The sequence below is a fragment of the Eumetopias jubatus genome, unplaced genomic scaffold (genome assembly GCF_037043125.1).
Source record: "Eumetopias jubatus isolate StellerSeaLion01/CBP00866 unplaced genomic scaffold, mEumJub1_p1.0 scaffold_6, whole genome shotgun sequence".
Taxonomy (NCBI): Eukaryota; Metazoa; Chordata; class Mammalia; order Carnivora; family Otariidae; genus Eumetopias; species Eumetopias jubatus.
Genome location: NW_028274812.1, coordinates 54288578 through 54314662, shown reverse-complemented (window position 1 = coordinate 54314662; position 26085 = coordinate 54288578). Strand labels below are relative to the sequence as shown.

General features: G+C 40.3%; 2 protein-coding genes across 4 annotated transcripts in view; one reads left to right on the top strand and one right to left on the bottom strand.

Annotated features, from left to right (window-relative positions):
- Positions 1 to 25676, bottom strand: part of RTN4IP1 (reticulon 4 interacting protein 1) — a 47113-nt gene extending 21437 nt beyond the window's left edge. The window contains exons 1-6 of one of the 2 annotated variants that reach the window (XM_088023909.1): positions 25367 to 25676; positions 24738 to 25018; positions 18612 to 18763; positions 17765 to 17833; positions 16740 to 16864; positions 4762 to 4810 (exon numbers count right to left, since the gene is read on the bottom strand). In XM_088023909.1, coding sequence (XP_087880035.1) covers positions 4762 to 4810; positions 16740 to 16864; positions 17765 to 17833; positions 18612 to 18763; positions 24738 to 25018; positions 25367 to 25536 — 846 coding nt within the window. In that variant the 5' untranslated portion in view covers positions 25537 to 25676. The other variant, XM_028104145.2, reaches the window with a different exon arrangement.
- The window catches only part of QRSL1 (glutaminyl-tRNA amidotransferase subunit QRSL1), a 32296-nt gene continuing 31726 nt past the window's right edge, over positions 25516 to 26085 (top strand). For both annotated transcript variants that reach the window (XM_028104144.2, XM_028104142.1), the window contains exon 1: positions 25516 to 25640. In XM_028104144.2, the coding sequence (XP_027959945.1) occupies positions 25617 to 25640 (24 nt within the window). In that variant the 5' untranslated portion in view covers positions 25516 to 25616. The remainder of the gene's footprint in view (positions 25641 to 26085) is intronic.

Here is a 26085-nt window from a genome sequence, read left to right as displayed (position 1 = left end):
ACCTTGTCAGAGGATCTGGCTGTTACACAATGTACTCTCTTTCTAAGCCCTTGGTTTTAGTTCTACAGATAAATTTACACTTAACATTTACCACCAGCCCTTAATGGGATGTCTCTCCAGTCATTCTGGTTGTCAGAAGCTCATGCTCTCGTACATTTCTCAGAAAAGGATAAGAACACATTCCCCGAGTTCTTACAAGTTATTAACAGTTCGTACGTGACCTTATACATGAAGGCCAGTTTTGCTGTATATAAAATTAGTATAGTCTTAGTATACTCTTGGTGGAGTGTCTTAAATATGTTACTCCATTTTCCCCCTGGCCTTATAGCACTGCTGTCAAAGAGTCTGATGTTAATCTAATTTTACTTCTAAGTCACACAATTTTTTTTTAAGTGTCCCAAGGATTTTTTTCTTTTTTTCAAGTAGGCTCCATGCCCAGTGTGGAGCCCAACATGGGGCTCGATCTCACGACCCTGAGATCAAAACCTGAGCTGAGATCACTGAGCCACCCAGGAGCCCCTTTTTCTTTTTCTTTGAAAGTGGTAATTTTACTAACTAGGGTTTTCCTTGATATTGCTCAATCTAGGTCCATGTTCTTAGATAAGCACTGTGGTCATCTAATATGTAGTTTCAAATCTTTTAATTTCAAGAAAATAGGGAATTTTCTTGAATTATAGATTTTAGTATTTGTTCTGTTCCCTTGTTTTGGTTTTCCTCTTCAGAGCCTCTTACTACCTATATATCAATCTTCTTTCCTGACTTCAATATCTGGTATTTCCTCTTGAATCTGTTTTTCTTGGTTTCTTTTGTAATTTAAAATTTTTCCTATTTATACATCCTACTACTATTTAGGGCAGCATTATGTGTTCTGTTTATTTGCTATTGAACTCCTTCTAGTTTAGTCTTCATTGCTAAATAATTTTTTTTGTTTACTTTAACATTTTTTTGAGTATTCCCAATTCAGTTTTATTTTGTTTTGTTTTTCATGTCTTGTATACTTTTAATTTTTAAACTTATTTTGAAATTGTAGGTACACTTGGGGATGCCGCACAGTCAGTAAAGCATGTGACTCTTAATCTCAGGGTTGTGAGTTCAAAACCCATATTGGGTGTGGAGATGACTTAAAAAAAATTAGAAATTATAAGTTACATTTGATCTGTCTTAGTGGGCATGTTTTCTGATATGTTATCATCTGTAGATATGTTATTCTACTCTTTATTCTCATAATAACTTTGTATGAGATCTAACCTTGATACTTTTCTATTACTATTTTATTTTATTAAAATGTTTTTGTTAAAATATAACCCACAGATAAGTGCATGGAATATAAACCTATTACAAAGCAAACAGTATTATAAGCATCACTCTAGATTAAAAGCTAGAACACGCGCCATATTCCTGAGCATCCTTACTTTCCCCTTCCTAATCAAAGCTCCCTCACTCCTTTAGAAGTAACACCACCATCCGGACCATTACATGACCCTTTTTGCCGCCACCCAACTCCTTTAAAAAAAAAAAAAAAATGTTTACTCGCTAGGTAGGCATCCTTAAACACTATTCTTTAGTTTCACCTGTTCTTGAATGTCATGAAATGGAATCATATAGTCTGACTTCTTTCACTAATATTCTGCCCATGAGATTCATGTACCTTATTGTGTGCAACTAGTTTGTTTTCATGACTATATAATATGACAGTGTAAGAATATAACACAATTTATTTGTCCATTTCATTGCTGATGAACATTTGAGTTGTTTCCACTGGCAGATGACATCTCTAATCTGGTACATATCTTTTGGCAAACATGCATGTTAGCTGTGCAAATAATTATAGGGTATATTCATAAAAGTAGAACTGTTGGGTTGCCACAGGGCAATTCCTATTCAGATTTAGTAGATGGTACCACATGATTTCCTAAGTGCTTGTACCAATTTACACTCTAACCAACAGGATATGGTATTTTTCTTTTCCTCCCACCCTCCCTCCTTTTATTTTCCATTTAGTCATTCATTAACCTACATTTGCTCAGTATCTGGACTAGGCCCTGGGTGTCTTAGTCTGGGCCGCACTAACAAAATACCAGATTGGGTAGCTTATAAACAGAAATCTATTTCTCACAGTTCTAGAGGCTGGAAATCTGAGATCAAGGCATCAGCATGGTCACATTCTGTTGACAGCCTTCTTCCTGATTCATAGCCAGTGCTTTCTGTGTCCTCAATATGGTGGAAAGGCTATGGAGCTCTGCTGGACCTCTTTTATAAGGGCATTAATGTCATTCATGAAGGCAGAGCCCTCATGACCTAATCATCTCCCAAAGGCCCTCCTCCCTCCTATCACCACATTGAGGATTAGGACTTCAACACAGGAATTTAGGAGGGATACAAACATTTAGACCATAGCAGTATCTAATGATGAATTGAAAAGACGTCAAGATGTGTGTGCATCCCCTAGGAGTCCTCTCCCACTTCCCCTAATTTAGTTAGCAGGTAGATGGAAAACTCCAGCACTATCTGGGTCCTCAAAGGATCCGAGATGGGGTCTGGGTGGGAGATCATAGCACCCAAAGTCTCCCTCCTGGAGAGTGATGTGGCAGAGCCTCTGAGTATGCTCACTAGGCCCATATTGCAGAAAGGGCCTCTCCCTGCATATCAAGGAGGCTTAATCAAGCCCCCTCCCCCAGAAGTCAGTTAAAAAACATTCAACCATAATGGGAACCACCACTAGTGCCATCCCGTTTCTGGAAGCTAAGGGCACTCTTTTGTTTTCTTGTTTGAGGTAAAATTCATATAAAAACTTAAAATTCAACATTTCATCAATTTTAAAGTGTACAATTCATTATGTACATCACAATGTTGTGCAACCACCACCACCGTCTAATTCTAGAATGTTTTCTTCACCTCAAAAATAAACCCCATGCCCATTAAGCATCATTCCCCCTTTCTTTCTCCCCCAGCTCCTGGCAATCACCAATCTGCTTTCCATCTCTGTGGATTTGCTTCTTCCAGACAGGATGTAAATGGAATCATACAAAATGTGACTTTTGTGTCTGCATTCTTTCACTTAGCATGTTTTGAAGGTTTCTCAATGTTGTATCACGCATCAGAACTTCATTCTTTTTCATGGCTGAATAAGATTTCACTAATGCACAAACCACATTTTGTTCATTCATCAGTTGACAGACATTAGGGTTGTTTGCACTCTTTGGCTACCAGGAATACAGACACTGCTATGAATATCTGTGTACCAGTTTTTGTCTGAACATGCTTTCATTTCTCTCAGGTATATACCTACGAACGAACGGGATTGCCCAGTCATATGGTAATCCTATGTTTAGCATTTTCAGGAACTGCCAGACTGTTTTCCATAGCAGCTGCAGCATTTTACATTCCCACTAGTGTGGATGAGCGTTTCAGTTTCTCTACATCCTGGTCAACATTGTTATTTTCCATTTTCTTTCTTTCTTTTTGTTTTTTTAATAGCCATCCTGGTAGGTGTGAAGTGACATCTCACTAAGGTTTCGATTTGCATTTCTTTAATGAATAATGATGCTGAATATCTTTCTGTGGGCTTATTGGCCATTTGTATATTTTCTCTGAAAAAAAGTCTATTCAAGTCCCTTGCTAAATTTTTAATTGGGTTGTCATGTGTTAAGTTGTAAGAATTCTTACATTTTCTGGATGTTATTAGAGAAATGATTTGCAAAGATTTGCTCCCTGTCTGTCATCTTTTTCATTTTTTTAAAAAATATTTTATTACCTTTTTCCTTTCTTGATGGTGTCTTTTGATGCACAGAAGCTTTTAATTTTGATGAAGTCCAATTTATCTTTTTACTTCTGTTGCTTGTGCTTTTGATGTCATACCTAAAAATCTGTTGCCAAATCCAAGGTCATGAAGATTTACTCATTTTCTTCTAGAAGTTTGATAGTTTTAGCTCTTATATTTAGGTCTTTGACCCAGGTTTAGTTTTCACATAGAATGTGAGGTAGGGGTCCAACGTCATTCTTTTGCATAGAGATACCTAGTTGTTTCAGCACCATTAATTAAATTAAAAAGATTATTCTTTTCCCTATTTAATGGTCTTGGAATCCTAGTCAAAAAAAAAAAAATCAACTGGCCATAGGGGTATGGTTTTATTTCTGGATGCTCACTTCTATTTCATTGATCTATATGTTCATCTTTATGCCAGTATCACAGTGTTTTGATTACTGTAGTTTTATATTATGTTTTAAGATTGAGAAATATGCATCCTCCAACTTTGTTCTTTTTAAAGACTGTTTGTCAACTGGGGGTCTCCTGCAATTCCATATGCATTTTAGGATCAGCTTGTTCACTTATGCAAAAAAGGCAATTGTCATTTTGATAGGATTACACTGAATCTGTAGATCACATTGGGGGAATAGTGCCATCTTTACAGTATTTTGGCCACTGCATTTCTATATACATTTTAGAATCAGCTTATTCATTTCTACCAAATTGCAAATTGCCATCTCCCTGCACTGTCCCCAGCCTTCCTCCCTAAAAGCTTTCCTACATTTGCTAAAGAGGATATCCACAAACTCACTCATATATTAAACCACTGGAAAGGTTAATGCTTCCTTCTATGTTAGGAAGTTTCCTTCTTAGAAGTGTAAGCTGAAATTACAATGAATTTACTGAACCTAGCTTTCTCTCAACTTTTAAGAAAAAAAAATTTCTAATATGTGAATTTATAAATTCATGGAAATACTCTTTCTAGTCAGAAGATTTTTAAAAAGCTGTCTTACCTGTATAGCAAAAGTACCAACTCCACCTGAAGCACCCAAGATTAAAACACTGCAATGCAAAAGAAACTACAATTAATGAAAATATTAGGTCAACCTAACTGGATAAATAAGAGGTTTTCAACATGAGCTGGCTCAAAGATAAATAATCCCAAAAGCAAATAATCATTCATCTTCCTAAGATTATATTACACAAGGATTTTCATCTTAGGTTCACCAAGAATCTATAAATGCTTAAACATTGTATGAACTCTTTACCAAGAATACCAAATACCAAAAATACCAACATATTGCTTTTTTTTTTTTTTTTTTTTTTTAAAGTCACGCAGACGGTTCTTGGTAACATCTGCCTTACAATTTTTCCAGGCTAAAATTACCATAGCTTTCTCTATAGGAGGGAGCTTTGGGATCCTTTTTTAGTGTGTTACAGTAGATTCAGTAGCTCTCTAAGAAAAATCACATTCCCGACCACATTCCTGCCAAAGTGGAATAAATGTCTTTTGTTCAGACATGTCCCGACAAGCTCATCAACTTTCATAAATGGAAATCAATCTTATCCTCAATTTGGCTTCCTGTTAAAGCAGATGAATCTGTCCTATCAGCACAAACAACCTTGGGCTCCAGGTTTTTACTACGTCTGCTTCCTGTGGCCTTCTTGTCCCTCTAGACCAAGGGTGTTCAGCTTGGAGTTTACAGATGAGTTGGGGTGTGGTGCATAGGGGTGTGAACCCTCTGAAATTGTGAACTGACTCTGATAAGATGCAAAATTTGGTGGGATTCTGCAGGCATGCACTGGGGAGGAGAGGGATCTAGACTGGTTTTCCCAAAAAAGTATGTGACCCAAAAGAGAATCACTAGTCAAGAATCAATGTTTTACGTATTCTTACATTTTCTTCTTGAATGAAGCTAGAGCACCAGAGAATTGCGTATTTGAACTGTTCAGTTTCAGGGCCCTAGAAAATCGTTTGTATTGAACTGCACTTTGGTGTTATGCTACCCACCCAGAATGGGGGACATTATTAAAAGTGTTTGATGTTTGATACCACATGAGCTAAGGAGATACTGTTGAGAGAATTCTTCATTTGCTTTATAAGTATGCACAGAAAAACTTTTCTAAAGACTACATGGTGGGAGTAGCTGAGCTTCTATTTATCTGTTACTGTAAACTTCATAGCTGCTGGCTGTGGGTCCCCCTCTCCCCCCTTCCCTCCCTCTCTGCCCCCATCTCCACAGGTCTGTACCTCAGTCACTCTACTCCAGCCACACTGGCCTCCCCTGATGCTCCCGGAACGTGCGAGACAAGTCTTCCATGTCAGGGCCTTTTCAGAGGGACTTCCTTTGTCTGATTTGCTGTTCCTCACATATCCTCAAGGCTCTCTCCCTCACTCTGTCTGCACTCTCCACCTTACCTTCAGTTCCATTTTTATTGCCATTGATACCGTCTAACAGCCTATATCATTTTACTGTTTTGGGTGTTTGGAATCCATGCCTCTCCCACTGCCCTTAACACGCCAGTCTTGGGTTCCCATCAGCTCCAGTCCCAACCCAAAATGACTTCCTCTCTCTCAGCTCCAGTTTCGCCAAATATGTGGGTCCCTCTTTGATTTAGTGGCTAGAAAGTGCAGAGAATTTTGCCACCTATCGCTAGCAAGTGAAGAGAACCTCGGGACATGCATTCGGTCTACAATCTTAACCCTCATTTCATTTTGTGTTCTTCTCTCTTACCCCAATCACACAGAAGGCTGTTTTTCACCCTTTAGATCTTAAAAATTACTACTAAAATTTCTGAGCCAGCCATTCCCTTTGAAATTAATACCACTAAATGTAATTAAAACAAGTCTCCTTGTAAACTGTGTTCCTTCCAGAAAAATTACTTTTAATTTTTGAAGAACTATAAATTGCACAGAATGGAAAAAAATTTAAAGATGAACTCCTCTAAAATCCTTCAATTCATACTCTAATAGCTTGAGTACTTCCTAAGTGGGGCGGTAGAGGGTAGAAAGCATTAAAATTGCCTCCCAGGGGGCATCTGGGTTGGCTCAGTCAGTTAAGCATCTGCCTTCGGCTCAGGTCATGATCTCAGGGTCCTGGGATCAAGCCCTGTATAGGGCTCCACACTGAGCGGAGAGTCTACTGCTCCCTCTGCCCCTCCCCTTGTTCATGTTCTCTCTCTCTGCCTCCCTCCCTCCTCCCCCCTCCCTCAAATAAACAAAATCTTAAAAAAAATTTTTTTAATTCATCCAGGAAATATTCTACTCTTATTCTGGCCCATTCCTATTTATAGAAATGTAACAAGTCAAACACTCATTTAAATCCTTCACAATCTAATCTTTATCTCAACTCTGATGTCTCACCACTTTCTGAAAAGAACTCTCCATCTCAGTCACCCCGGCCCCCTCGCTCTTATGCCCAAGTCTTGTGCACATCGGCCCATTCCTCAGACCCTCAGATGCCTTCGCTGCCTGCTGGATGTTTCCAGCCCTTGAAGCCAAGTCCCAGCTTTCCTGCACAACACGCCTAAGAGCACGCCAAACCGGGTATCAATGCCACACGTTTGGCATTTGCCACGTTGTTAACTCTCATGCGTACACTTGCGTCCCAAGCTATTCTGGAAGGCTTCGAGGGCAGAGACCTTAGGCCCAGGACTAGGCACCCTACCCTGGAGGCAGCAGATGGCTGATGTTTCTTGACTTTAACAGTCATCCGAATCAGCATCATATCCTGCAACCAAGACAACTGCTACTAGCTCAAGTGAGGGAATCAGCCGGCTATTTGGGAGCCTCATTAAAATTTCCTCCAATGAATAAACGCTTGAAATTCATGTCTCCTTCTCCCCCTGGGAAGGCTGGATGAAGAGGATACCAAATATAATGGCTGCTTAAGGATCCAACTGCCAGATACATCTCCAACCTTATTGTTGTCAGTTCTTCACTTCCCCATAACTCTTGATCCAAAGCAGTCTTATTCCTCCAAATAAAAAAGCAAAAATGTTTCACAGCAGTGCTTGGCAGAAGGAATGGTTCTACAACAGTAGCTTCAGTTCCTGATGGCGCCACTTGATGGCGCCCCCAAGTGCAAAAGGGGCAAGGAGCAGGCCCACTGAAGTACCGCATACAGTCAGTTGGCTTGTAAAGACCTGGAGACGCGTTCTTCTCTGGTCCTGCAAACTCCATGTTTTGTGCAGATTCAACCAGGGCCTGCACTCGTCTTCAAAGAAATTCCCCAAAAAAGGACAGCAGGCAAAATGAATTTTCAAGCCAGCAGTAGGTGGGTTAGTCCTACATGGTCTGAAGTCCTGTGGCTGAACTAACTATTCTTGTACTCTTCAAAGCACTTCCAATACAAAGGGAAAATAGCTGCTGTTGCTTACCCCCAGTGGCCCTTCACTGAAGTGCTATACAGCAGAAATGCTTTCTACCCAGCTTGCTATAATGGTCACACTGTATATTCGAGCCAAATTGAAGCAGAAGTCTATTTGCTAGAGTGAAGAATATTGCTTATTGTATAGAGCAAGTGCCCAGGAAATACTCTATTTGGAAAAAAAAAAAAATCACTGTAATTCAAAATTGCCAAGCTTTTTAATCACGTTCCTCCCTTACTTCCTAAGTTCACATGTGGAGCTCTTTTTGAAATCAGTGGGGTTTGGACTGTAGCAGATATAAAAAATATGAGAGAAAGTGTGAATAATTATTACACTGCTTATGCATTTTGAAGCCTTACAGTTTGATTTTCTCTGTCCCTTCTGCCCAATTTCTCAATTCTGCCTAAACATACATTAAGGTACTAACTCAGTGGTGGCTTCTCTTCCATGACTGAGTCACTTTTTACTTAGTATTTGGGCACCTAAGTCCCTCTACAATCACACTGTCAGTATTCCAGCTGTAAGAGGCAAGGCATCAACACCCTGACTGCCTTGCAAAAAAAAAAAAAAAAATTATATATATATATATATATATATATATATATATATATATATGAAACCTACTACCAAACAGCCTGAGATTCAGAAGTGAAAAATAATCTTTCAAATGTCTATATCCTGGCCTAGCCCCAGAAAGCAGAATGCCAGGGCTGGATATCTAGATACCTGGGTTCTAGTCCCAACTCTCTCACTAACTGAATCTGCAGACCTCATACTTATCTCCTATGAAATGAGGATCACCCTAGGAGTCAGTAAAAAAGAAAACTTAGCATTTTCAATCTTATTTAAGCTTATATATACTTTCCCTGTCTTTCTAACATAGAAGTATATGACCTTCATGATTCCCCCCAGACCATGTACTTGTGGGAGGAAAAAAGCCACAATGCATGGAAGGGGCGCCCGGGGGGGCTCAGTCGGTTAAGCATCTGCCTTCAGCTCAGGTCATGATCTCAGGTCCTGGGATCGAACCCTGAGTCTGCTCCCTGCTCAGCAGGGAGTCTGCTTCTCCCTCTCCGTTTCTCCCCCGACTTGTGCACTCTCTCTCAAATAAAAATCTTAAAAAAAAAAAAAAAGTTCTAATGGCTCAGAAACAAAGATGAGTTAAATATGGCTAACTCTTCCATAAGTAGAAACAAATGGTCTTTAAAAACTAAGGATGATACTGAAAATATATAATTTCATTTTTTAATTTCTCATACTACTTTTAAATTTGGAAAAAAAAAGGGGGGGTGAAAGATGGCAAAATATAATATGCTAAGTTTACTCCCTAAAGTTGAGTGAGATACTTAATCTGAACAAGTAGAAGAGAACTACAAAACAAATCAACCACACTCAGCCGAGATAGACTGGATTTGTGTGTCCCCTTTTAAGCCTCTGTAATTCATGTAGACATTCCCCAATTTGCAGAAGAGTTCATGTGTGAATTAGTTGTTTGGAACTTTAAACACATTTTCCCATGAAAACAAAGCTATTTATATATGTTGGCTCAGTGCCCAGGGTAGCCATTTACTAAGGTTTAGTTAACCCATAATGGACCAAGAACCTCATACACAGTATAACAATGATGCTGTGAGAAACAAAATTCAGAATTTTAACCAGGAGTACTGGGAACACATCTCCCTGAACAGGACAAGCAGTGGGAACCATACCAAATCACCGGTTCCTTCAATGTGGTGTAGAACAGAGAGAAGAAAGGAAGACAGAAGGAAGGAATGTTTATGATGGCAATTACAGGAGGGAAAAGAGAGAGAAGGAGCATAGTCAGATTTACCATGGAGCTGACAGGGTTCAGGACACACCACCCCAAAATATGGCACCTTGGCGTACTGAATATTCTAAGCTAAAGGAAGTTAAACAGCATGTACAGGAAGGACTCCCTGACCGTCTTCCCTGAAGCAGGTCATAAGACCCACAGGTGAGAAGTGTGCTCCTATACCTAGAGGACAGGGACATCCGTATCTCCAAGACAGAAGGGTACAGCCAGGAATCCGAATGAACGGCCTTGCTAAATTTCCCAGTTGACTATGCTTAGCTCATACCTTCTGATCACTTTTTTTTTTTTGGAAGACTCTTCACTCTTCATCAAACAGCATAAAAACACTCAGGCTTAACCACTTCTTTAGATCCTCCTTTCCTTATGAGGGTCTCCCATCACATAAAATTCGTATTAAGGGAGTGCCTGGGTGGCTCAGTCGTTAAGCATCTGCCTTCGGCTCAGGTCATGATCCCAGGGTCCTGGGATTGAGCCCCGTATCAGGCTCCCTGCTCCGCGGGAAGCCTGCTTCTCCCTCTCCCACTCCCCCTGCTTGTGTTCCCTCTCTCGCTGTGTCTCTGTCAAATAAATAAATAAAATCTTAAAAAAAAAAACTCGTATTAACTAAATTTGTGTGCTTTTGCCTTTTTAATCTTTTGTTACAGGCGATCCAGGCAAGAACTTAGAAGAGTAGAGGAAAACCATATTTTCCTTCCAATGAAGCGTAAGCTCCAACCCCTTTACTTACACAAGACCCTGAGAGGAGCCCTAGCAAAATACTTGCGTGAACATAGATTTTTGTAAAATTTGCAAAAGATATGCTAATGAAGGATGGCAGAATATGCTGCCCCAAAATATACCACTTTGGCACAAGGATTATTTTAAGCTGAAGGCAGCTAAGAAGCAGAAACAAGAAAGCACTCTGCCCTTCCTCTGTCGCCTAAAGCAGGCCATAAATTGATAAAGGTGTACCTCCTCTCCTAGCTACCAGGAAGGACAAAGGTTAATCCCCAGGGATAACATTAGACCCTTATCAGTGGAAAGGACACCAACTTCAATCTGTATAACAAATTTTACCATGCATTTCCTGGTAACCTCTTCACAATTGGCCTTCCCTACCTGTTTCTCCTCTTTTGTCTTTAGCCAAAGATGGTATTTTAGCCTGAACTCTATGCTACCCATATGAGTGCATTTTCCCCAGGTATCTCATATACCTGATGTATACATGTTAATAAACTTGTTTGTTTTTCTCGTTAATCTTTTATTACAGAGGTCTTGGAGAATTCAGAAAGGTAGAGGAAAAATGATTTTTCCTTCTCTCTTAACCACAATCAGTTAAAATTTCTGTCTCTTTCCATTTCTACACCCTCCATTATGCTTCCCCTCACAACAAGTAACATCAGATTTGGTAGGAGGGAAGCGGATTTGGAAATACAAATGGTTTGGGTTTAGTGGATAATACTGATGGGGTTCATAGTCCTTTCTGAGTAGAGTTAAGTTATTGCAGGCTGTCCTGGCTTAAGAATGCCTTCCAGGAATATTCCTACTTGCCACTAAATTGACACAACAGAGCATCAAGAAATTATTGTCTTATTAGGTAAGACTAAGTATTATGGTACCTAGCACTAGATTATACAGGTAGTGAAGGAGGAAAATGGTTAAACAAGGTTTGAGATATACAGAACCAGAAGCTTGTCTGTAGAAAATTCTTCCAATTATGAGGCCTGTAAAAACTTACAATATGCCACTAATAAAGTTAATTCGTAGATCAGGACCCACAAAATGGAGGCCACCCCAGTGGCCTGGCCCACACCATAAATCTAAACCCAAGTTGGTCTGCACTTACAAAGAATGCATCACTGTCAAGGAAACCTAACACCAATCACAATCCTCCAGCTCAGCTTTAGCTAGTTTGCCTTACCCTAGAAAACCCGCCCTGCTAGCCTTATGAGGAAATCACTGCCCTCCTAGGCAATCATGCCATTTCCATGCTGCCTCTTCTAATGCCCTATAAAACTCACTCTTGTCCCAACTCCCTCAGGAAGAGTGTTTCATGCCTGTGCGGCACTGTGCTCCACAATCTATGCGTGCTTTTCCCTCAAGGATAAATATGTGGTATTATTTTTGACATTTGACACCACCACAGGGAAGACCTCAACCACAAACTAGTAAATGAGGGTTGTCAATTAAAATGCAGAAGTATTTTAGGCCTATTCACTGCAGAAGAAAACCTGAAATTCCTTGAAATCTTACAGCCCCCATATTCAAGGAACTTGGAAGACATTCCCCTCCCCCCACCCCACCCCCGCCCGGTTTGCCAGCCCTCCTAAATTTTACGGGACATGAACAAGGACTCGCACTGTGGAGGGGAAGGCAGCAGAGTTTGGAAACAGTGTCAGGTTTTGGCTGAAGGGAAATGCCAGTTAGCAGACATTAACAATCCAGAGGAGGAGTCGGCGTGGCAGGCAGGCAGTCTTGTCTTGCACCAGTGGAGTTTAAAATACAAAGGGGATGTCTAACTGAAACTCAGCAGAGAAGCTAGGGTAAGAAACAGATCTGCAAACTACAATAGGAACAGAAGCTGGGAGCAGGTGAGAGACCTCTGGGAGACAGAGAGCCGTGATGGAGTGGACACGGGGGGAATGCAACAGTGAAGGGCTGGAGAAAGAGAGAGTCCTCTAAAAATTACAAGAAGTGGTCAAAAAGGCAGAAAAACTAAAGGAGGCTGGTATCCTGAAACCATGGTAAAAGTGAGTCTTAAGTAAGTGGTCAGCAGTGCCATCCATACACTTCAGAGAGGTGAAATGCTAAGAACTGAAAAAGATCACAGGGTTGGCCACTTAGTCAGCTGATGGGGCGGGGGGACGACAGGACACAGCCGCGGCTCACTGGCAAGGCTGAAGGCTAAGTTACAGCGCCCCGAAGAAAAGAGGGCTTTTGAGCTTCACAAGATAGTACCCTAGTCACCCAGAAAGCTCATCTGTAAACCACAAAGTGCCAGGAAAGAGTTTCCTACTATTCCTTTAACTGAGCCCTCCTGGGGCCCCAGCAAAATCGGTCCAGAAGCGGAGGCAAGACTCATTTGCATCACACTGGCCAGAGCCTCCACCCTCACTCTCTTCCTCCCAGCCACGCGATTTTCTTCCAGCAAGTAAACTGCTGAGGTTTCTTTCTTCTTCCCCTTACCCTTCTAACCATAAGTCAAGTGCAAATGAAAACCTGAAGTCCACAGGGGCGGTGGGAACGGAGAGTGCGGGGAAACAGGTCGGTGGTGGGGTACAGAACAGGCAGAAGGCATCTGAAGGAATGAAGCTGTATTATAATTACCATGTAAGCACAGAGGTTGGGGGAGGGCGGTAAACCCAATAGTTTAAGTTGGAGACTGTCTAATCTTTAACAGAATTAATCAGACACCCAATTTATAATTACGTGACAAAATTTTACTGTCATAAAGGCTAACCTCAAATAAGAAACAGTAAAAAGCATTTCTAAATTCACTGCATTGAGTTTCAAGTATACACAATTTAAAAGTGAAATTTATTTTGTGGAAGAGGAATGGTTCAATTTCTAACACTTTCTAATACTTCTGTCAAACAGAATAAAGTACAACTTTCCCAGTAAAAGATGAATTTCAGGTAGATCATGAAATATTCAAGATGTACCATGACACTACCAATAAATATAACCATCAGACTAAATGCTTTCAAAAAATATCTGGCGTAACCACTTTTTAAAACATCTCTATCATCTTGAGAGCCCTATGTTATCTATGTTTTCCAACTTAATAAATCATGAAGAAACTATGGATGGGCTGGTAAGAAAAAAAAAATCATTGCATCTGACATTTTCTAGTGATATCCAAGTGTGGGCAAAAATGATCTATTATGTGACATCAATATTAAACTATCACCTTGGTTAACGGATGCTCAGTTATTGCGGGAATACAATTATATAACAAAAAGGGAAAAAGGAAACACACTGAACCCTTATCTTAGAAAGCTTTGTTTTAATTTGAAAAAGCTGTTTGTTATAAAGAAATCCTATAAAATCTTCCACAGTGCTGATGGGTGTTGTTTTTTTTTTTTAAATTAGTTAGAAAAATAGACTATTAGCCCTTGTTAACACTGACCTGCTTTATTGCAGACTAAAACATGCCTTAATGTCAACAGCTGATAGAGAATAATTATGTCTTAGAGAAACCAAAATACGCTCCACCATTCACCATGAATAGTCAAACTGAAAAAAGCCACTTTGGACACTGGAACCTCTGAGTTTATGTATAATAAAATCCCACTTTAGTCATAATTTCTTTTTTTTTCGTGGTAGTCATAATTTCTTCATGCAAAATTTTTTTATAGTAGGTTAAGGTGCTCACACCTCTCATTTGATTCCCACAAATAAGGAATTGGGAAAGGTAGACTATTATTATCACTCATGTGTAATAACCTCAGGAATCAGATTTCCTAGAGCACCGCGGGCCAAAGCTCTCACTTCCACTTGGAACAAAGGCATCCCACAGGTCAGGTGAGAATGCAGGAGCCTCAGGATCGGAGCTAGTGAGGCTCTTTACAATGGATTTCACTCCAGTTTGGTTAATATGTGGCTAAATCAATGAACACCCCCAACTCAATACACCATGTAATCACCTTATAGAGTAGAAGCTTTCCACTTTTCAAAGCTCCCCTAACAACCGCCACTGTCTTCCATGCAGCACCCTGGAGGAAACTGCACGGAGACCAGAAATGGCACGCCCAGGTCACCTGATGAGTCAGCAGCAGAGCAGAGAATAGGACCACGGGTTCTATTTCCCCAGGTCTAAGCATTTATTGCTTAAACAGAAGATAACACAGTACCAAAGAATAACCCACAAAACCAACAGTAAAATGGGGGCACAGATTCATGAATCTGAGAAAAGACAACTAGGGTGATTTCTAAATTGTTTTCTTCTAGGTACTAAAAACAAATATGCCTGGAGAGCCCTGACTGACAAAAGGAATGAGATTTCTCTAACCATAGCACATGGATGGTCATGCAGGCATGAAAAGTCTAATTTTTTTTTTTAAAGATTTTATTTATTTATTTGACAGAGAGACACAGCCAGAGAGGGAACACAACAGGGGGAGTGGGAGAGGGAGAAGCAGGCTTCCCGCGGAGCAGGGAGCCTGATGTGGGGCTCTATCCCAGGACCCTGGGACCATGACCTGAGCCAAAGGCAGACGCTTAACAACTAAGCCACCCAGGAGCCCCGAAAAGTCTAATGTTTTTAAGGAAAAACACAATAAAGCATCATTGTCAATGCAGAGCCTACAATAATAATAAAGGCCTAAAGCCCTGAATTTTGCAAGGTTATTAACGAAGACAGACCATTAGAAAAAGCTATGTGGCCAGACTAATTTAAACAAAGTAGTTGACCTAAACCGTAACTTCAAAAGCTTAAAAAATAAACAGGGTTGACCTTTAGAATAAATATTTGCCTTGAATTCTACAATAAAGGGTAACAGCTCATTAGATGAATCATCTTCACACTGCTTTCAGAAATACAGCTATTAAGCTTTCATTAAATTCAAGCCTTTATAGCCCAACACATTAAATGTAAAGTGTAAGGTTTCACAACAGTACAGTTATTTGACCTGTGCTAATTCATAGTAATCAAAAAACTCATTTTATTAAAAGTTGACCTATAGATCTCTCTCCTTTATCACAATCATTAAGGGGTTCTTAGTACCTCGCCAAAAAATAAAATCAGTTTTCCCTATCATGCCAACTTTCTAAAACACGAAGAATACAGTCTCACCGTTAATAAGAGTAGCCACCGTTGATTGAGTGCTTCCATGGGCCACAGCCTGTGCCACTAGTTTTACTTGTGTTTTCTCATTTAACCCTTAAAACTCACAGAAGAGAAGTGACTGAGGTGGGCCCCCAGCTAGAGAGCAGCAGAATCTGGATATGGACTCAAGCATTCCTAAGACATTCCCACTCCCTGTGCTGTTGCTAACTCAAACAGTAAAGACCTTGAAGCACAAGAATTGACCTAAAGGATGCCAAGCATTAAGCCTAAGAGGACTCCAGAATATTCATCAGTGTTTTGCAGTCCCTTTATATCTGGTCTTCACAGAAATCTGCAAGTCAGAGAGCAAATCCTAGCAGAGGTAGGGGAAAAAAAAAAAAAGAAAAAACACCTGTACCTTGACATCATTCCTTAGAAAATGTATAAAGTGATGCTTAAACCTTTTCAAGAATCTAATCAAAGCTATGGATCTTCTTTGTAGAAATTTACATAAAAATTTGCATTATTTTACGAAGTTCAGACTCACGAAGTTCAGACTCCTGAAGTTCACCTACATGTTTCCATTTAAAAATTCCCCATTTGCTTGGGCTAAGAATCAACACAATGAGGTTAAGCAAGTACAAACTGGGGGCATCTGGATGGCTCAGTTGGTTAAGCATCCAACTCTTGGTTTCGGCTCAGGTCATGATCTCCAGGGTGTGAGATCGAGCCCCACGTCAGGCTCCGTGCTCAGTGTACAATCTGCTTGAAGATGCTCTCTCCCCCTCTTCCTCTGCTCCGTGCCCCCCCCTCCGCCAGCTCAGGCACTCTAAAATAAATAAATCTTTAAAAAGAAAAAAAAGAAGTACAAACTGACACAAATAAGAGTTTTTTTGGAGACTGTTTTAAATGTTACCACAACTCTGCTCATGCAAGTGATCTGATGTGAATTTTAATACCCTTCTCACAAATCTGCTGCAAAGAAAGACCTTACAACAGAAGGAAAGAAGGGACGTTTAGATGACACAGTTGATACTTACTGTTTTCCTGTGCAATTCTTGTCATTCAGGCCGCCAACCTTGTTTATGGCAGACCAGGCTGTGAGAGCCACATAGGGCAGAGAGGCAGCTTGAGTATGAGTGAGTGATTTAGGCTTGAGAGAGACCTAAATTTGAAGACAACAGTTAAAAATAAGCAATGACGTGCAAACCTATGAACACAATTAAGTATATTTATCTGCATAGGAATCCCCAACTACTTTCAGAGATATGTCTGTAACATTCTGCCAGGTTCACTGTTTACTGCATACCCTATTCCAGGATTAGTCCTAAGGAATATTCTCCTAATGACTCAACCTGCCTCACAGAGGTTCAGTAATGTTTTATAGGCTACATTATCAGATAAAGCTGCTTAATTCTTCATAAAGAGACCACATTCGATAATCCCATTAGTTCTGACTACACCCAGAAATAAATCCAAGTAAACCTTGAGCCCTCATAAACTCATTCTAATTTGTTTTTGAGATCAGCTGCTTCCTTTACTCCCATTTAGTGGAAGATAATCTTTCCAGATTTTCTCTAATCTCAATAATACCCCTTTTTCCCTTCCTGCCCTCCCCTCTATAGCCAATTTCCTCAATGTTAACCCCTTTCTCTCTATTCAAATTGTCAGGCCACCTGACTGTATTTGATCAGACTGTTTTTAAAGTTATTTGAAAAAGCCTGATACTCCCATGCTTCTGTTGATGATTAACCGGTATGCTCCATTTGGTATATTTGGTTTCAACTGCTTATTCTGGGTAAAACTGAGAAACACAGCAGGGTTTCTAGATCTCACTCCAAATCCCTGCTCCGTGAGACAAAGAGCCGCTTTGGCAGGCAGTGTTACTAAAGGACATCAAATACTTTTTTTACTCTTTCAAAAGTTCCTATTCTCTATCTTAGTTCTTTCAAAACTACCCATAAAACACAAACCTGATGTGAAAAGCAACCAGTTATTTCAGAGATATTTGTCAGTCTTTGTTTATACTTTCTAATGGCATTTCAGCACGGAGTTGGGGAGTTACCTCATTCCCACTGACTACAACAAACTCTGACAGGGTGCCTTGTTTCCAGGGAGGAACTGCAGCCCAGACCTGAAACACACAGCTTCATTAGAAACATTTTCTGACCAAAGTTCGGCATGAGGGCTTTCCCCGATACAGACCCCACGCTGTGAAAAAGCACAAGTCAGCAACCCATCAAGTGAGAGTTATTTTCACATAACATAAATGTAGTACTTAGTATGATTCTGAGTTTATCAAGTCAAACCACACTGGAAGCAGATGCTAATAAATCCTACCGTATTTAAGGACCACTTAGAGTACCAGTAAGAGCACAGTGTCTGGGGCTTGAATACTGGCCCTAGCACTTCCTTTACGGCTGGGCTTCCTCATCTTGTAAACTGTGCCTAAGTGTACTTACTTCATTAAGGATTAAATGTGTTATTTTATGAAAAGCAACTAGAACAGTGTTAACTATTATTATGAGCTCAACTTTAATTTCTTGGTATAAAAGTTCAAAGTGACAAGTGACAGGTGATTATACCAAACTTTAGCTATTTTAAAACCATCTAACCTAAAAGGTAGAAATTGTCATTTAAAGACTTCAAGGAGAAAAAAAAAAGTTGTCCCAATCCTACATATTTTAAAGTCTTCCAGTTCTTAAGCACTGGATTTAGAAAGCTCAAGTACAGTCAAGCTCTTTTGGAATTGTTTGTGAAAAAATGTAACAACAGAACCAAGAAAATGAGGGTTCTACTCAAAGCTCAGTCAGTATATTGAAGAAAAAAAAAAAAAAAAAGGTCAAGGATACAGAAATCCTTCCAAAAGAAGCAAAATGAAATCCACATATTTAGAAAAAGAGTTAACTCACCTCATCTCCCGGCTTGAAGTACCTCACATCGAGTCCACATTCCATCACCACACCAGAGACATCCCGACCCAGAGTCAGGGGAAATTCTTCTCCTTTGGTTTTAATATGTAAAGGATCACGTTTCATATTTAAAGCCGTAGCTCCATAACCACCTGTGAAATACAATTTATCGGTTTCCTCCAAAAGAATAAAATTCTTTAAAAACCACTAGTTACACGCCAGATTCTAGATCCTCAAGATGTAGATTATAAAATAATCAACCTCACAATTTTTTTCATCATAACACTCGAAAGCACAAAAACAAGGAATGTTGTTCTTTCCAAAGAAAATTACTTGGAAAGTTATAACCACTCGTTCATCTAAAGATACAATTGCTCAAACGGCCTGCAGAACTTTTGGTATTTCCTTTTATATAGTTTTACTTTATTCCTTGAAGATGGTTTCCTTTATTAATTCATGAACTTGTTAAATAACAAAATCATTTGGTGCCAAGTCTAGTGAAGAAGATAAATGCTTGAGAGGGAGACAAACCATAAGAGACTCTTAATCTCAAGAAAGAAACTGAGGGTTGCTGGAGTGGAGAGGGGTGGGAGGGATGGGGTGGCTGGGTGATGGACACTGGGGGGGGTACGTGCTATGGTGAGCGCTGTGAATTGTGTAAGACTGATGAATCACAGACCTGTACCTCTGAAACAAATAGTACATTATACGTTAATCTAAAAAAATAAAAAAGATAAATGTTAAAGCTGTTTGAAGTTAATAGTATCAAATACTGTATCCATGTCTAACCTTGGTCTAGGAATAATGTTCCCCACATCCCAAAAATGCTTCCAGAGCATCTCTGAAGTAAGTGTATAGATTCGTGAGTGGGGGTGAAAAAAAATTCGACTACCTCTATACTGATGGATAATAAAGCAGTTTATTTGACTTATATCTTTATTTTTTAAATATTTACATAAATATCAGCTAAAAAGAGCCGAAAACATTCTAATCCAACTTTTGTTTCAAATAGATTGGCTATCTACAATAACCTAAAGTAGTTTATTACAAGCTTCAACATATAAAATGACTTTTCTAAGACACAAAATTATGTTATAGCCTCTTCCGCTTGAGATTTCTCTGAGAACAGAGAAACGAGCTAGGTGGGGCTCTCCAAGATAAGCACTCTTTCCACCTTTCTTGTCATGTACCACAATTTATGCTCCGAAATCACTAACCCACTCCGTGAGTTTCCCCTTTCCCCCCACCCACCCTCAGAGGTGGCACATTAGATCTTAAGGATGAGGAGAAACCAGCAAAGGAGACTGAGAAGGCCTGACCAGCGCAGACGGGTGCTGAAGGCCATGGGAACAGGGTCATTTCAAGAAGTCAAATGCCGGGGTGCCTGGGTGGCTCAGTCCGTGGCTCTTGGTTTCCACTCACATCCTGATCTCAGTGTGAGATCGAGCCCGCCCTGGGCTCTGTACTCAGCAGGGAGTCTGCGTGAGATTCTCTCCCCTTCTCCCTCTGCCCTCTACGCCTGCTCATGGACTCTCTAAAAATAAATGAACCTTAAAAAAAAAAAAAGTCAAATGCTGAGAGGTAAAACAGTTTTTCAGATAAAGTCAAAAGATGCCATACATTTTTTAAAAAACCAAACCGAACAGCTGATCCAGCAACACAGAGGTCTTCGGTGACCGTGATGGCAGTTGCTATGGCCTGGACTGCTCGAAAGAGAACGGGGACGGGAGGAACTGGAGACCCCAGACCGTTCAACTTTCTCAAGTAGATTTTCCCTATGAAGGGGAGCACGGAAATGAAACAGTGACTGGAGGGGCACAGGTGAGAGGGAGACAGGATTTTTGAGTGTTTTTTTTTTCCTCTTCCTTAAGAGGGGAGAAACAACAGCAAGTCTGAGTGCTAATCAGAATGATCCCGTAGAAAGGGAAAGACTGATGATACAGAAAAAGAATTTCTGAAACAGTGCTCCTCAGTTGATGAAAGGGGATGGGATCAGGAACCCACGTGGAAGGTTGGCCTTAGACAGGAACAAGGAAGTTAATCCATATAGCAGGAGGAAAAGGTAGACGATACAGGGGGAGAGGACAGGTGGGGGGCTTGCAGTTGTTTTTCTAATAAAAAAAAAAAAAAACCAAGACACATGGGAGAGAGTGTTTAAAAAGTTGGGATAGTCCCAGAAAAATCTAAGCTGATGGCCATCATGCCAATATTACATATTTGCCATCTGGCTAGTTAGGAGTACACCCCCCATCAGGGGAAAAAACAACTTCACATGTAATATTCACAGAAGTCACGTTCACTTTTCCTGTCTTACATTCCTTTTCCGTAACTAAAACACAATTAAACAATTACTCACTGAAATTCCTATGTGGTGTGAGCAACAAAAGTGGGTATTTAGCCATGTCAGAGTGTAGCTGTGGCTTCAGAGCTACAAAGAAAAGGCTTCAGGGTGCCTGGGTGGCTCAGATGGTTAAGCGGCTGCCTTCGGCTCAGGTCATGATCCCAGGGTCCTGGGATCGAGTCCCGCATCGGGCTCCCTGCTCCATGGGAGCCTGCTTCTCCCTCTGCCTCTCTCTCTCTGTCTCTCATGAATAAATAAATAAAATCTTTAAAAAAAAAAAAAAAAGAAAAGGCTTCAGTCCTTTCTGAGGTACAGCGCCTGCAGGACAAGGTTGCTCAAGTTTTTTTTTTTAAGATTTTATTTATTTGAGATAAAGAGCATGAGAGGGAAGAGGGTCAGAGGGAGAAGCAGACTCCCTGCTGAGCAGGGAGCCCAGTGTGGGACTCAATCCCGGGACTCCAGGATCATGACCTGAGCCGAAGGCAGTCACTTAACCAACTGAGCCACCCAGGCGCCCCAAGGTTGCTCAAGTTTTGTTGGTCAACTGAGTAGCCCTGCCTCACTCACCTTTGGTACTAGCCCAACAAGCCGCAAATCCAGAACGCAGCTGGTAGTGAGCGAGAACCTGCTTGGGGACACAAATAATTGGGGGCCCTTAGGAGCTTCATCCCATTGTTAGAGGTTGCCAGTTTAACTGACTCAGAGTTGGGATGATTTGGAAAATCCTAAGGTCATCAATTTCAGACTTTAATCCCATCTAAAAAAAAAATCAATGATTGTTGGTATGATGCTGTTGGCTATATATTTTTTTCTATTTTAAGATTATTCATTTATTTAGCCATTTACATGATTTATGATTTTATGTCCAATAACAGTGGCTATATCCAGAAAAACAGACTGGCTTCATAGGTCCTTGCATTCTTGTTAAGGGAAATAACGGCTTCCTACAGTTTATAAACTTCTACTCATTATTTTATTTCTGCAAGCTACCAATTCAGGCATCTCCTGCAACAACAATCACATTCTCAAAAAAACAAAACAACCCATGAGCAGGAAATATAACCTACAAATAATATTACTGGATTAAGTTATAAAAAACTAGTAAGAGGTCTCAAAAATACCATATAAAAGTAAAACGTGTCACAATATTACATTGTTAAATAGCAGCCAAGAAAGTCGAGATCCAGGCACCCTACTGAAATTAAAATGTACACAACAAATTGTGTATATGCATTCAAAGAAACTAAAAGTTAATAGATCTAAAAGACAAAATGTACAAATTACTCAAGGTTAGAACACCACTAACTTTAGTTTGCAATCTTAAGTTAGAATGAAAATTAAAAATGACACAAAAAAAAAGACTGAATGACAACTACATATGTGAAGTGCTGAAACAGGTAGTGGTTGGTAGAACATGGGATCTACCTCCAAAGGATTTACAGTCCAAGATGAAAAAACATACTGATCATTGGGTATAAACCCACCACTTAAAGACATAGCCTATAAAAAATAAATTATCTTCATACCCAATGTAAATGAATAAAGTAAAAGCACTATAGCCAACAAGCAGTAGCACCTCTTACTTCAGAGCAAATAAAAATACAAATGTGGATTTCATGGGACAATCATAGTTAAGACATTTCAATTCATCCTTAATAGGAGCTTTCTAGCTATAAGCACTTTAAGAGTCCAAGTCTTTCCTCAAACCCCTGCCCCACAAAGACGTGTGTAATAGCTATTCCTCACACTGCCTAGATTGGAACGGTCCAATAGAAATATAATGCAAGCCACATATGTCATTTTAAGTTTCCCTAGTAGCTACTAAAAAATAATATTAATCTTAATATTTTATTTAACATATTCAAAATAGTATCAGGTCAATGTGTAATCAATATAAATTAATGATATTTTACATTCCTTTTTTCTTACTGTTTGAAATCCAGTGTGTATTTTATACTAACATCTCATTTCAAACTAGCCACATTTCAGTGGCTTGACACTCACCTGTGACTAGTGGCTACTATATTGGACAGCCCAGGTCCAGATATAGTCACTAAGTTAAAAATAGCAACATTAAAAATTGGAGTCAAAAGACCTACAGACCAAGGGGTGCCTGGCTGGCTCAGTTGGTAGAGCGTGCAACCCTTGATCTCAGGGTTGTGAGTTAAGCCCTGTGTTGGGTGTAGAGATCACTTAAAAATAAAATCTTAAAAAATAAACAAACCTGAAAACCGAGACGCTGGACTTTTTTTCCCTAATCCAGCAGTTCTGCAAGTTTTTACATCCCCAAGATCTTTTTGAGGAGCCTAAGAGGTTTTTTTTGTTGTTGTTTTTTTTTAAGATTCTATTTACTTGAAAGTGAGAAAGAGTTAGAAGCAGAGAGCACACAGGGAGAGGGAGAGGCAGACTCTCCCCTGAGCAGGGAGCCGGATGTAGGGCTCCATCCCAGGACCATGAGCTCATGTCCCGAGCCGCAATCAAGAGCTGGCCGCCTAACCAGCTGAGCCACCCAGGCGTCCCTTTATATCATTTTATATTTCTAACCTGATTTAATTTTGTAATGTTACCAAAGGACTTTACTGCATTTTTAAATGAATAAAAATTTTAAATTTGCTCTTCTGATTGCTAATAAGGTAAATACTGATAGCTATAACTCACACAAACAAAAGCCCATTGTAATTATCAAGAGGGTAAAGAGATCTTAAGACCAAAACACTTGAGAACTGACACCCTAATCATCACACAGCTCCTGGAAAATAGGAGGAAAAATGCAAAAAATTTCAGTCTCAACACTTTCAAACTTCTCCACGAATTTTGCAAAGTGATTCATTCTATCATTAATTCTAATTTTGTAATTGGTTCATATAAACCAAGAAATTTAATTAATCACACATAGTTCACATACCGTAACTATTACAAGGCAATCTGATAAGAACTCTAAGTTACATACAGGCCTTCAAAACACAGACCTACAGTTTAATTTAACTGCATATGTCAGCTTATTTATAACACGGAAGTTAACTAACCAATCATCCCAAGATTTTTAATTTTTTCAGAAGACATAGGTGAGGAATATTTGTCATTTTTTTCCCCAAAGTTAAATTCACAAGTAGTAATCAGTCTTTTCAGCACTGTACTAATTGCATGGTGTATATATTCTTAAGGACTATAGTGCTCTCCAAGCTTTGTCAATATTCCCCAGCAGAAATTAAGATAGTTAACATTCCCATTTAGGATAAAGCATACAGGAAAGGGTATTTTAACTGCAGAGGCAAAATTCAACAGCAGAAATGAGGAAAGTACTGTGACCATATCATATGGGGCACCTGCCCTGCTTTGCGCACTGCACCAGTAAAGATGTGAATAGTGGGAGAGCAAAGAATTATTATAAAAACGCAAATTCCAAACGGATGTGAAAACATAATCATACCTCCAAAACCTGCAACAGCCCTCAGAATACCACCAAGTTCCCAGGAGAATAGAACAAAAAGTAAGCTGTGGAACCCAAATTAACTCAAATTCCAATTTACTTTTTAAGGAAGAATGGAAACATTTCAAAAGGTATATTTGCTTATAGTCTGCAAAAGACTAAAGTATACCATGAACACTGCAATTTCAAAAACTTGGCAAATAATATCCGAGATACTGTCAAATACCTAAGCTATTCCTTCGTGTTAACCAAATAACTGTAGTCAAATAACAAGTGAATTTTTAAAACTGATCCCTGATGAAATTCTGAATTTAAAAAAAAGAAAGGTAAGGAGGAATGTCTTTCGAAAACTTACTTCTCATATTAACATCTATAGGATTTACACTTGCAGCGTGAACTTTGATAACAACTTCATTTGGATAGTGTATGACAGGTATCATCATGTTCTGAGTAAATCGAAGCACGTCATTCTTCCCGTATCTATCTATCACCCAGGCGGGCATGACAGTGCTCCTTGAAGAGGTAGTACTAATCTTTCCAACTAAAAGTTTTTGTACGGCGTGGCTTCTCCAGAAGCAAACCGCAGTACATGCATTTCTTCCAAGTACACACGTCTTCAGAAATTCCATCGTAAACATCAGTTGAACTGCGTGCCCTAATTAAAATGCATTTAAATGGGATGGAACTCCAACCCCTGAATCAAACACACTGGCCGATCTGTGAATTCAAAAATGAAGTCAGCCTAACTAATGCAGCAAATGAAGGAAGAAGAATATGGAATTACTCTGCTCTTCCCATCTGAAAAGCCCCAATTAACGTTCCAGTCAATATTCTGTTCATTCTCCTCCTTCCTCACATCCCCTCCCCTTTGAAACGCAAAAACAAAACCCCTAGAATCCAGCCCTGTCCCGGGAGCCCCCAGCAGGATAAGCTAACTCCGCTCGAGACCCAGACGCCACAGAGAATCAGAGGCTCCCCGATTCCCTCCGAGACCCTAGCCCGAGTCTCCTTACGACCCGCTCTCCTTCGTCGCAGGAGTTGCTTTGCGGCGCCAACCAATCGCGTGCAAAGATCATTTCCCCGAGCTGCAATTCGACCAATCTAAGTACTCGGTGTTGAAAGGTGCAGTGACGATCAAAGATGGCTGCGCCCATGTGATCCCGGCGCGGGTGTTGACCTCTCTTATTCCTCCTTGTCACCTGGGCCTTGTGGTGGCAGCCTGGGCACAAGGACCATGCTGGGCCGGACCCTCCGAGAAGTGAGTGGAACTGACTGCTGAGGGCCCAGGGAGGTCAGAAAGATTCGCGGATTCCGTGGACAAGGAGCCCCCGGGTCTGACCCGCATCTAGGTCAGCCTCGCCGTCTCCTTTCCTGGATCTGGGTGGGTGCTTCAGAGCTTTGGGGCCTTCAGCTGTACTCCCTGTACCCATTCTGGAGTTAGGACTTCAGCAAGGGAGACTTAGGCAGCGCGGAGCTGTACTGTGGAAGTATACACCGGCTTCTCAATTAGACGTTGCTAAGGCTTGGGTCAGACCCCTGATGGATGGCCTCTCAAAATGGGCTCCGCCAGTCCACTTTCAGTCTCCTCCTATCCCCGACGCTCATCTGACGCAGTCCTCGCTAAGAGGCTCAGCAGACCTGTACTTTGCAAAATACAAACGAGTAATTTTTAGTTCCCCACCCCCACCCCCGCCTGGACATAT